Source organism: Ursus arctos, unplaced genomic scaffold, assembly GCF_023065955.2.
Source record: "Ursus arctos isolate Adak ecotype North America unplaced genomic scaffold, UrsArc2.0 scaffold_36, whole genome shotgun sequence".
NCBI lineage: Eukaryota > Metazoa > Chordata > Mammalia > Carnivora > Ursidae > Ursus > Ursus arctos.
The window spans coordinates 23,090,583-23,104,018 of NW_026623050.1; the positions used below are offsets into that span (position 1 = coordinate 23,090,583).

General features: G+C 47.4%; 1 protein-coding gene across 2 annotated transcripts in view; it reads left to right on the forward strand.

Moving 5' to 3' along the window:
• Positions 1–13,436, forward strand: part of LIPC (lipase C, hepatic type) — a 135,825-nt gene that overhangs the window by 97,590 nt on the left and 24,799 nt on the right. For both annotated transcript variants that reach the window (XM_044391048.3, XM_048219665.2), the window contains exon 3: positions 10,043–10,227. In XM_044391048.3, coding sequence (XP_044246983.2) covers positions 10,043–10,227 — 185 coding nt within the window. The remainder of the gene's footprint in view (positions 1–10,042; positions 10,228–13,436) is intronic.

Sequence of the window (13,436 nt, forward strand, 5' to 3'; positions counted from 1 at the left end):
TCCCGGCGTTACGGGATCGAGCCCCACATCAGGCTCTTCTGCTATGAGCCTGCTTCTTTCCTCTCCCACTCCCCCTGCTTGTGTTCCCTCTCTCACTGGCTGTCTCTATCTCTGTCAAATAAATAAATAAAATCTTTAAAAAATAAATAAATAAAATAAAATAAAATAGCACTTGGTAACCTGATCTTAAACCAAGACCCACCATTCCAAGAGCTGTGGAAGGACCTGTGACTGTCCAGCTCCTAGGCAGTGTCCCCCCGGCCTGACTCTGGCCAGACGCCAACATCATAGCCCCTCGGCTGTGTGAGAATTCTAGTGCTACCTCTGTGACAGAAGGAAAAGACATCTGGTCCAGGGGCACCCGGCCGGCTCAGCTGGTGGAGCACGTGACCCTTGATCTCGGGGTTGTGAGTTCAAGCCCCACACTGGGCATAGAGATTACTTTAAAAAATATGTATTCTGAAGATGAGGCTGTCAGACAAGAGCTCTGGCAGGTGTTTGAGGGCATCATGGGACTTGTAGTTTTTGTACTCTGGTCACCTCAGTTGTTTGGGGCCATTCCCCATAGGCATACCCCAGCAACTCTTCTCCATAACTCAAGCCTCACTCCCTCCTTGACATCCAGGGGCCTTACTTGGAGGGATCAGCCTTTGTGAGGCACAGTATGTGAGCCCTCTGAGTTTGACACCAGTGACAGGAACAGAGTCCCCAAAACATGGCAGGGATATGGGTTGGGACTCTCTCCCACCACAGAGTAAGAAGACGCTGGCTTGAATGTTTGGGGGAGCTGAGTTCTTTTGATTCTGCCATTTAACCAGATGCCCGGTTTGGGGCCTGTCAGTTGGCCTCTCTGGGTCCCAGTTTCATGGGGCTAGTAAATGAGGAAACTGGACTAGATTATTATTACCAGTAAGAGGTCCCTGGTCCCCAGGGAATAATGGTTGGGGGTGGGCGAAAGGCATCACTGACTATATTCAAACAAGCTGTAAGGGAACAACACGACTAAATGTCGAGTTTCTTTGCATTTTGCTGGAATTCTATCTGCTTGTTGTGGTAACACTCATTCTCTCCAGAGGATTAGAAGAGTAGACGGATGGTGTTCTCTAGATCCTTATTTAATAAAAGCAGGAAAATGAATTAATCCGCAACAAATGCAGATTGTCGGTGATGCATAGAGAGAGAATTAAAAGCAGGCAGTAACCAGGCTGGATGCCAGGACACTGCACAGTCTCTGGGTCCCTTTCACCCCCAAGCCTCTGGCCAGATGATTTGCTTTCCCAGGGACAGCCTCCCCAGGCACCACGGCTCATCCCTGGCCCAGAGGACCTTGGAAGGGCCTTCCAGGTATGCCAAGTGTCCCCGAGGTCTTGGAGGGCTGGGCCTGTCCCAGACTGATCTTATTTGGTTCAGAGTCAGGGCAGGAGCCCTCCCTGCCAATTGATGCCAACCCCCAGAGGACTCCGAAATCTCCTGCTCTGGGGGAGCCTGGGTGGCTCAGTCAGTTAAGTGTCTGCCTGTGGCTCTGGTCATGATCCCAGAGTCCTGGGATCAAGCCCCACATCAGTCTCCCCACTCAGCAGGGAGTCTGCTTCTCCCTCTGCCCCTCCCGCTACTTGTGTGCGCTCTCTCTCTCAATCACTCTTTCTCAAATAAATAAATAAAATCTTAGGGAAAAAAATCTTGCTCTCAGGCCAGCCTCACCCTGCGCAAGTCACAACACAGAAAGCCTGCCATTCAGCTTATAGTGCCCGGGCTTGAACCCTGACTGATGTGGAGAAACTATGGTTGTAGGTTTTTTTGCAACCATTTTTTTAAATGTACATCTGAGGGACCATTACCATCATCGAGATACAGAACATTTCAAACCTTCCACAAGTTGCTCTTTTGCCTTGTCCATGCCCTGGCCCCGGAAAGCACAGGGCTGCTCACTTTCGCGAGTTTGGTCTTCTCCAGAATGTCATATAAGTGGAATGATAGCATATGCAACCTTCCAGGTTGGGCCTCTTTCGCTTAGCGTGATGCGTTTTAGATTCATCCATGCTCCATGCCTGCATGTATCAACATTTGTTCCCTCTCATTGCTGAGTGCTATTCCATGGTGGTCTAGTCCCTGTAAGCATTTACTCATTTACACAGTTGATGGCCATTTGCGTTGTTAATAGTTTGGGGCTGTTGTGAAAAAAGCTGCTGTAAACACTTGCATCTTTGCGTGGACGTACGTTTGCATTTCTCGTGGGTGAGCTCCGAGGCTGGGGCTTGCTGAGCCTTATGATACATTTACCTTGGTAAGAAATTGCCAAACAATTTTGCAAAGTGGCTGCAGCGTTTTGCAATCCGCCCAGCCGTGCATGGAAAGTTCTAGCTCTCCTACATCCTCACCTGCACCTGGTGCTGTCAGTCTTTCTCATTTTAGACATTTTAGAGGGGGAGAGTTGGTATCTCGCTGAGGTTTAAATTTGCATTTCTCTCCTGAATAATGATGTTGCGCATCTTTGCATGTGCTTATGCACTATTCGTATATCTTTTTATAGGAAGTAGCTGTTTAAATCTCTTGCCTATTTTTTAATTGGGTTGTTTGTCTTTTTATACTTGAGGTGTAAGTGTTCTTTATATATTCTGGATAAAAGTCCTTTGTCAGATATACATATTTTCTCTCAGTCTGGCTTGGCCTTTCATTTACATCATGGAATCTTTCAAAGATCAGATGTATTTAGTTTTTCTAATTTTTCTTTCATGATTTGTGCTCTTGGTGTCCTAAAAAAAATCTTTGCTCTCCTCGATGTCACGAAGATTTTCTCCTGTTTTCTTCTAGAATTTTTGTGGGTTCTAAATTTAAGTGGGTGCTCCATTTCAAGATAATTTTCACCCTTCCAACAAATTTTTTCTGGCAAACTATCATAATAGTGAGTGTTTACATAGCACACCCTGCATACCTGGCACTATTACAGAATTTATCAATTCTAACTCAACAAATCTTCATGATAATTCTCTAAGGTAAGTACTATTATAATCTCCATCTTACAGATGATATGATAGAAAATTCAGACACATAAAGGTGAAGTAATTTGCCCAAGGTCACATGAGTCATAAGTGCTAGAAATAGACCTCGAACCCCAACCACATGGCTCCCAGTCTGGGTGCCTGACGCCACAGCCCCTTGCTGTACTGAGTAAAGTTTTAATGTGAGCAAAACCAGACCTAGGTCCTGTTTTCATGGAGCTTACCACCAAATAGGGGAGCTAGATATTTATGTAATGTCTCTCCAAACAGAAAATTGCAACTGTGAAATCACCTAAGACAACGAATAATAGGGAGATGTGACCAAGTGAGGAAACTCAGAGACATTTTCGCTGAGGAAATGAAGATCAAATTTAGATTTGGAGAAAGAATGATGGTAACCAGGCAAATAAAACACAGCAGAGCGTGTCAGGCCAGGGGACCACAGGGGGAAAGACCAGGCAGAAAGGTATGTCACATACTGGATGCTGGATAATAACTCTCAGAATAATCATCAACAGGGATGGAAAATTTTATCATCTTTTCTCTCTCCACTTATTCACTCCATTGCCCTTGAACTAGAGTGGCCAAATCATCCCGTTTTGACAGGACAGTTGGTCACCCTATCTTGAATCTGTTCAGGGCAGAATGTGCCCACGACCTCGGAACCACTTTAGGGAAGTAAGCACCATTATCCCCAGAGGATTCCAGTACAAATGGAAAACTTTTCTGAATGGCACACTCTTTCATAATCAGACTTTTTGAAAGATTTAAAAAAAAAATCACTCTGATTCTAACCAGAATTGCAGGGGAGTAAGAAGAAAGTTTGGGGCAGGGGGTGCCTAGGTGGTTCAGTTGATTAGGTGTCTGACTCTTGATCTCAGCTCAGGTCTTGATCTCAGGGTCATGAGTGCAAGCCCCACATTGGGGGAAAGAAAAGAAAAGAAAAGAAAAGAGAAAAGAAAAGAAAAGGAAAGAAAAGAAAAGAAAAATGAAAAGAGAAAGGAAGGACGGACGGCCCACAGCTGTCAGTGAAGAGCTATGGCTACATTTGTTTCATAGGTTCCTTCCATCCTGAAGAGAGGACATGGCTGGTGGGGGGAAGAGGGTGGTGTTCAGTGTAATCATGAAATGATGGTCTTCCAGAGGACCTCTCTCATTTGTCCCAGGTCCGGGAGTACTTTCAGCAGTGCGTGTTAACAGAGTTCCAAAGTTAACAAATGACATACACACAGGTTAGCAACTTAAATGATGAATATGAAGATATTTCACAAACAACTCTGTGGGGGGCATATTAATGCCTGTGGCTCCTGTATTATGCACTTGTGTCCTGAGCACCAGCCACGGGAGGTGCTCAGCAAACGTGGAACTGAGCAGAAGCACCCAGCCCAGGCATCGTGGGCAGAAGACAGAGTAACTGACTCCCATCGAGGCCTTCTACTGCAGAACCCTTGGTTCCCTCCCGTGCCGGCCCAGCTGCCTGCAGTCACCACCTAATGATGTCCTTACCCAGAAGGAAATGAAATAATTTGTTCTTGTATGAAACATTAGGAACCCTCCAACCTAGGGGCTGACTTAGGAATGGAGAAATCACTTGCTGCAAGGAATCTAACATTAGAAATGCAGCGGCTACACCCAGCTTCTGCCTCCACCTGATTTCAAGGAAGTTTCACTGCCCAGGAACTTGCTATCATGAGAGGGCAATCTCAAGCCTCCTTTGGCTGTCAGGCCCTTTCCAGGTCACAGGAGGGTGACTCCCTCCAAGGAACTGACCTTTTACTTTTAATAGTCTCCCTCTCAAAACTAGAGCCTCACCCCCAGATTCTTATCACTGGTGTGTCTTTATCTCTTCTAAAGACTTGAGAAAATAACAATTGTAGAAGACATACTTGGAGAAGGAGCTACTCCTATGGAATACACTTGGAACACATGCCCCCCAAACCCCCAACCCTCACCGCGCCGCTCATAACAGAATCATTGGGTTGTCTCACAACTTGCTCACAGAGTTGCCGTGAGGTTTCAATGTTAGAAAAGTGCCTGGCACAGAGAAAATGCTCAATAAATATTAGCCTAAAAAGTACAGAAAATCAATTTGGATATACATGCATACACAAAGAGATACGCACAAGATCACGCCTAAGGAGCTAATGATTCTACTTTCGAAAACCTATACTAAGAAAATACTCATAGATTTTCCAGACAAAGATTTATGTATAAAGATGGTCATCAGGGCATTGTTTGTAATAGAAAAAAAAGAAACCCGAAACAACCTAAATCTCCAACAATGAAGTAAACAAACGATGCCACTTTTCAAAAACATGCTTTTGAAGAATTTGTAATGCTGTAAGAAAATTATCATGACAGGTGAAGAGGGATATGAAACCATTCGTGTAATATGATTTCAATTTTAGACACTCCAAATAAATATTTATGGAACTCCATAATGAAAGATCAGAAGGAAATACTCCAAAAATTACTTGTGTTTCTGTCCCAGTAATGAGATTTTTTATTCATTTTCAGCATTTTTCAAATTCTATATACATATACAATGAGTGTGTATTAATTCTACAAATAAAATATAAAATAGTTAAGAAGCTGTTCCAATTTCACAATTTAAAAAAAAATGCATGAGGTTCTAGACTAGGCCAGTGGCAGGGGACAGAAAAGATAATCATGAGGCTGAGTCCTCAGTATTTGGTGACCCATGAGAGTCACCAAGGGGATAGAGAGAACATCCCAGAACAGCTCTAAACCTAGAATGAGCAGCAGGGCAGACAAATAATGGTGTTTTGCACCACAACAGGAAATGTAGAGAGAAAGGAAGAAGAATGGGTTGGGAGGAAAGAAAATAAATTCAGTTTGGCCTCACTGGGTTTGCAGCACCAAAAGGATCCCCTGGTAGAGGTGCTCAGTCAAGAGCTGGCTACATGCGGGGCTAAGGCCTGGGAAAGATTTTGGTATACATGTGGCTACGGGCGACAGCTGTGTGTCCGTGACGCCATGGCTTGGCTGGGGAGGTACCAGCATTCTCTGTGTTCTGGGAAAGGAGCGATCACACTCTGCTCCCATGGGGGCTCAGACACTCGGGCTCTGGAGCTCTATTCCTTCCTGCCACCCAAAATGTGACTGAGTGACCCCTGCCTCCCTCGGTCACAGAGACCACTGCTGGATTATAGTGAGGAGCCTCACAGAGGTTCACTGCGACTTACGTGCTGTTTGGCACTGTGGCTGCCGCTTCCACTGAGGACGGCAGAGCACTCTCGGAGTCAACCCCATAAAACTTGCTCCCACGTATTTTGTAGGAACGGTGCTCAAGAGAGTGGCCACCGTCTCGCCCAGTGGCCTTTTTTTCGCAATAACATGTAAGGAAACCGTCTCAAGCTTCAGGACCGGGAAAGTGTGAACAACTGGACACTATGAATCCTATAACTGCTCCTGTTTCCTTCTCTGCTTTGACCAATAAGAAGCTCAGAATAAAAGCTGTGGCCCATCTTCAGCAACATTAGATGATCGTGTTGTGCACATTCTAGAGTGCTCATCTGTTAGCATTTCGGTCTTTGTTTGTTTTATTGCCCTTATTTTCTCTTTGTCCCAATTTCTTCCACTGTGAATCTTTGTGAACTTAAAGTCTAAGATTTTCTTCCGCGTCACACCCACCCATTGATTCGGTCTCTATCTCCTGGAGTTGTGCAAGGGAATTCTAGCAGCAACCTTTGAGGCTCATGTCTTCCACTAAATTTTATTCTTTTTAGGTACCAGAGCCTCACTTTCTTCAACAGTTTGTCCTAGACTTGAGTTCCTCAAGAATCTTTCATCCTTCTAGACTCAACTGATGCCCCACCTTCTCCTGACGTCTTCTCTAGGCCCTATTCAGGGGGTCCTTCCACGGCAGCACTGACAGCAACCACACTCGATGACTCGTTCTCATGCTTGCCTCTCCCACTGGAATGGGGACTCCTGAAAAACAGAGGTCATGCCCTCTGTGCCTCCAAATAGTACCTAGCCAGGGCCTGAGGCGTAATATAGTAATATATGTTTAGTAGGTTTTTGTAGAGAAAATAAATGCATACACACACACACACACACACACACACACACACAACTTCCTCGCTCCTCTACATGCTAAAAGAAAGCCAAGTCCCCAGGAAGATCAAGGAGAACCCAGTTGCATTCAGTTGTTTGCGGGCCTATCTGACAACAGCTTTTCCACAGGACTCTGCTGATCAGCCTTGACGCCCTAGGCACCGGTCCTAGAGCTTATTCTCCCAGCTAAATCCAGAGTAAATACACATAAGACAGAATTGGTCCTGTGAGGGCAACAGGGATAAATTTTCACAGAAAGAAAGGATTTCACAGACCCAAAATGCAAGACGCCACATGCTCTGATTCGTACTTTTAACAGCACAGCCTTACACAGGTGCTAATTATGCGTCAGGCATTGTTCTGAGCTCTTTACAAATATCTTATTTAATCTTTGTAACAACTTCATGAGAGAGGTACTATTCTCATCCCCATTTTTATTTCATAGATAGTCTTCTCAGCATTGGAGTCAACTATCCTAAAACAAAGGAAAATGTAGCTATTCCATCACTAAATAGAAGAAAATTAGTTACATTTAGTTCATGCCAGTGCATGAGTGGTTGACAAATCAAATCTTCGCCTTTGATGGGAGACCTGGATACATCATTCACTGAGCATTTACTGAGCCCCAACCAGCACTGCCCTCCACGAGCTCACAGCCTGGTGGAGAAAACAACACACACCGAAACGAATAAATTACGAGGCCCCGTGACAAGCACATTAGAAGCAAGGACCCAGTACAGCACTGGCGGCAAGAGGAAGTAATGACCTCCGGCTAGATGAGAAGGCTTCCTCGAGGGTGTCATGTCCGAGTTCCATTTTAATAGATGGTCCAGGACTCACCAGGAAGCCGCAGAGACAGAGGGGGGAGCAAGAGGGCCAGGGAAGGGGGAACCACTGGCCGTGGGCAGCAGGAGGGGAAGAGCTGGGGAATGAGAGATTATCACTGCGGTGGTGGCCTTGGCTGTGACACAGCGAAGCTCAAAGTCACTAAAGGATCTGAGAGTCATTCCTGTTCTAGGAAGCTTCTTTGAGTTGCAGCATGAGGGAGGAGGTCAAGACCAAAGAGAAAGAGAGAGAGAGAGAGAGAGAGACATGTTAGGGGCTGTTGCAATCAACCAAGCAAGACACAGTGTGCACCTGAGCTGGGGAACTGGACTCTAGGGATATTCGGGAACCCGAAGCTTCAGACTGATTGGAAGCCTGGTGTAGGAGTGCAAGGTGACACCCCAGCTTCTACTTAGAAGACCGGGAGGCTGGTGCGGCCAGTGAAATGGGGAGCATGAGCTGGGAGACCCCTGGCAGGAATGAGGACAACCTTGGGCAGCCTCTAAGCTTGCAAAAGCCAAACTGGGCAGTAGACATGTTCTTAATAATCACAGAGCAGTTATTCAGATTGTCACTCACATCTCCTTTTAATAAAATATGATGCATCTCATTCTGTCATCCTAGTGACAAATCATTGCCCTTTGCTGGAAATTAATAACCTTTCAAATGAATAACCTTTGGATAGGAAAATTGGTTTCATTAATACCTCCCCTTGCACTTTGTAGGTTCATCTTCTCTCTATTCTGCTGTCCCCTGAAACCAAAAGCCCAAGACTTATTGTTTGAGAAGCCTGAATGGCTTTATGCTCAGAACGAACGATCGGGATCCTTCGTAAATTAGGCTCAACTGAGTTCACTGACCAAAAATGCTCGTATACCCCTCAGCCCCCCGAGAGCCCACCCTGGGCTGAAAAAGAGGATGAGAGCATCCTCCCCCAGCTCTTGGCTTGATCCCTTGGCACAAAAGATGTCACCCACCTTGGTGGCCTAACCCTGAGAACAGAACACCTCCCCGGGCTTCCCCCAGCCCCTGAGCAGAGGTGTCTGTCTTTCACCAGCAGCATGGCCGGCCTGGTGGACTTGCATGACTGCTCATCACCCCACCAGAATGACTCAGGATTGGGAGCAGACTCCCTCAAAAGAAAGACTAGAAGATATTTTGAGAAAACTACTGAAGATAAAATCTTAAAAACACTTTTTCTCTCCCCTACCCCATTCTTCCGCAGTCTTTGAAAGATTCCGAATGGACACTCGTTTATCCTTTTCTGCTGAAAAACTCCTTAGCAGCAGCCTTATCGTCTAGGGCATAAAGTCCAGACTCCCCAGCATCCCAGCGCCCCGGACACTCCAGCTGCCCAGGCTTGTCTCTTTCCTCCTCGTGCCCACAAGGTGCCACCCTCTGAGCCCTAACTCTTCTGTTCCTCCGGCTCAGAAAGCCCTGCTCCCTCCCACCACCCTCGCAGCCCCACACACAAGCCCCTGTCTGTCCCTCCAGACAGGATCGGCATCGTTTTCCCTGAAAAGTCCTCCCTGAATGTCACTCCCTGCATCAAGCCGAATCGGCCACTCCTTTCAGATCCTCTCTGCCCCAACCCTACCTGGTCCAGGCAAGGCCACATGGCATAATGCGTCTGCGAGTGAGAACAGGCTGAACTACATGGCCAAACGCACGGTGTCATCTAACTAAAGTGTCCCAGTCACTGTCTCTGCAGTGTAAGGATATAGGCAATTGGAATCAGAGGGAGCTCGGTTCAAACCCTGATGCCACCACTTACTGGCAGGTGATTTGGGGTGAAATACTCATCTTATCCAATGGCCTCTTCCATATCCCTATTGTCCAAGAGGTACTCCAATATCCGACTGGCTGAGCCCATAGTCAGGATGGCAGGATATAGGATCTGGCCCCCTCTACCTCTGTGTTGGGTTCTCGTAGGTCAGCCTTCATCATCTCCCAGGGGAGAAGTGGCCATTCTGCTGGACATGCCCTCTTGGGTTCCCCAAAGCTGCAGTTCATGCCTAGTAACTGCACCTCCTAGTAACCCTGCTGGCTGGTGCTCTTAGAAACCTCTGGGCTGTCCCAGAGCTGGCAGAGGTGGGACAGAGGCCAGGCTAAGCACTGTCTCCAATCGTACATTCCAGAGCCAGTTGGAAGATTGAGAGCTGTTGAAACAAAGGAAGCACTGCAGGAGACAAAGACCAGATTCCTGCTTTTTGAAGACGAAACGGATAAGGGCTGTCAGATTCGGCTGAATCACCCAGACACATTACAGCGGTGTGGCTTCAACTCCTCTCTGCCCCTGGTGATGATAATCCACGGGTGGTCGGTAGGAAATGCTGACATGACTTTTTTCTCTCTGCATTTACATTTTCTGCTTTTCTCCCTTGTGTGTCCAATTTAAATAAAAAGATAGGGAGCCAGTGATAACAACTTCATGCATAATATTAGTAAAGCTCTCTCTAATTTTCCGAGTACTCCCCACACAGGATCTCATTGATTATCTCGATCCCATGAATAAGCAGGATAGGGAAAGTGTAATTACCTCCATGTTTCAGATAATCAAACGTGGTTCAAGGAGTTCACACAGCACATGAGGGCCCAGCAGTGATTGCAGTCCATGCAGGTGAATCTGTCTGTTTCACAAGAGGAGATAGGAAGCCACTGGGAAACATAGTCTCCCAGTGAAATATAACTGTAAGGTTTAAATGCAGCTGCAAATAACAGAAACCCAATTGGCAACAGTTCAAATAAAACAGAAATTTGTTTCCATTTCACACAGTAGTCTAGAGATATGTAATCCAAAACTGGATAAATGACTTTGGTCAATGAACTCCTCAGGGACTCAGCTCATTTCCAGCTTACTACTCTGCCATTCTCAGAGTGTAGCCTTTGTCCTTATAGTCCAATATGGCAGCCAGAGCACCAGCCATCACATCTTTATTCCAGGTAGCATAATTAGTAAAAGGTATACACAAAGGAGTCAAAGAGCTGGGAGGTTTTTTAACAGCTTTCTTCAGATACTATTCATATACCATATAATTCATCCATTTAAAGTGTAAAATTCAATGGCTTTGGTATAAAGGAGTTGTTTTTTTAGGTTAGCTACCCAGAAGCATCTATAAAATGCTTCCAGTTACATTCATTGGCTATACCTAGGTAGAAAGGTGACAGAGATATGTAGCCTCTTAGAGAAGGTGTAGCCTTTTAGGGATGCTAAAAATCCTGGACAAAGGGGAGAAAGAATATTGTGGGCAATGGTTGAAATCAAACTAAGCAAGGACTTGTCTCCAAGGGGAAATCCTGCCTCCCTGGTTCCCAACCAACCCACGAGTTGAAGCTTAGTTCACAACTTGAAACCTCCAGAGATTTGGGGATCTATTTCGTGACTTGGAAACCTTTTGCTGCCATCTACTTGAAAAATACTCTTGAAACCCTCATCTATCCTACTGTAGAAAGCAAAATGAGCCCGTCTACCCACCCGCCACTCTTTCAACATTTGTTCACTGAGATCCTGCTATGTGCAGCCTCATAGCCTTCCCATGAACAATACAGACCCCGTGCCTGGTCTCATGTGGTAGTGGGGAGCCACACGATGCCACGGGGGTGTAGCTACAAGGTGGGGTGCTTGCCACTGCCGGGGGGAAAGCAGAGGCACCCCTAGCCTTCTAGCAGCTTCCCCCTATGACTGAAGGGGCTCCCACTCTAGGGAAGTGGGGGTTCCACACACCCCAGGGTCTGCAGTGAAGGTGGTGGTGGCTTTCCTGCCCCTAAAGAAGGGACCTAACATAGATTGAGGCCCTACCACAAGTTAGGCCCTTTACATTACTCATCAACCTGTTTAATCCCCACGCCTCCCTCCGAGGTGGGTTAGTATCTTGTAGAAGAAACTGCACTCAGAAAGGTCGAGCAGCTACCATAGTCACACAGCCAAGAGTGGACAGAGATTCAAACCCAGAACCCCCACGCTCCAAGCTCACACTCTCAAAGACGCCCAGTTCACCGGGCCTGTGTCAGAGGGGTCTGACTGGGCTCCCACCCCCAGCAGGCTTCACCCCACAATCCTCACTGCGGCTCTCTCCTGCTGGGGTAGCCGCTCAATCCACGTTTCTGTAAGAAAAACAGAAGAGGAGACAGAGGGCAGAGCTCTAAGAAGATGGAAACTGTTTTAAAGGAAACTAAAGATCAGTCACGGAAAGCTCCCCTGGGGAGCCCTGGGGGGGGGTGGATAGGGATTAGAAGGAGTCCAGTCACGGTAGAGAAGAGTATCCCATTGCTTCAGCGGCTTTAGCCATCGGACTTTCCTTACAAGAAAAAAGAGAGAAGGTGGGAAAGAGGCAATGCATCCCGAGGACAGATCTGCAGATGGCCAGCCAGCCGAGTTAGAAGCTGGAGCCAGCAATTCAGAAAGGCTTTGCAGAGCAGAGCTGGGGCTTCTTCCCGGTGCTCTCCCCTCGGACCCTGCCCCCTTTACCCTCCCTGCCGCCGCTAACTCCCCCTGCCTCTACTCACTCCTCATGCTCCCCTCACCTTTCCCTGCCTCCTTCTCACCCTCCCTGCCCCCTTCACCCTCCCAACCTCCTCTCACCCTCCCTGCCTCCCCCCTCACCCACCTTACTTCCCCCCACCCCCTTCACCTTTCCTTGCCTCCCCCAATTCCCCCTGCCTCCTTCACCTTTCCCTGCCTTGCCCTCACCCTCTGGGCCTCTTCTGACTCTGCCTGCCTCCCCCTCACCTCTCCCTGCCCCCCACTTAAACTCCAGCAACACCCACTGCTTGTAGCTCCTTCCGCCCCCTGTGCTTTCTCTCCTCTTGGCCTTGGCTCAGCCTGCGCCTTCTGCCTAGCGTGTTCTTCTCCCTCTTCTCCTGCTGAACAGTATCCATTATACGGTAGGTGCTCCAAAAATAGTTGTTAACTGAATTCATGACTAAATAAATATCTGGTTCACAAATGCAATGTGAAGATAGGACCGTTACCAGGGTCCTTTCCCAGAACGAATTCTTCATTCTTCAAATGCAGAAGGGACTAGAACGTCTATCACTGGTGATAGGAACAGCAACAGCTGCGTCACTGGGACACTAATTCTGAAGGTAACTGCGTGACTAACATTTACTGAGCGCTTGCTGCCTTCTAGGCACTGTTCTAAGTGCCTCCCAGCGACAGACTGGTCTCGTCTTCACAGCAGTCCCGGAAAAGGCCACTACTGTTAGCCCCATTTTCCAGATGGGGAAAGTGGCCCACGGAAAAGTTAACCAAATTGCGAACAGACTGGAAGAGCTGGGATTTGAACCCAAGGTGCTCTGTCTGCATGGAAGGCACTGGGTGCACATTCAGAAGTGGTTGCCCCTGACCTCAAATGACCTGCCCCGTCATCAGCATGTTCTCCAGCCTAGCCTCCCCCCCCCCCCGCCCCGGTCTTCAAGCACACCAGACTCTTCTCCCCCCAAACATACCACGGGGCCCTCTCACGGTCGTGCCCCTCTGCAAGAGCACTTCCTTCTGCCTGGACCGCCCTAGACACCCTGCCCACGGTCACC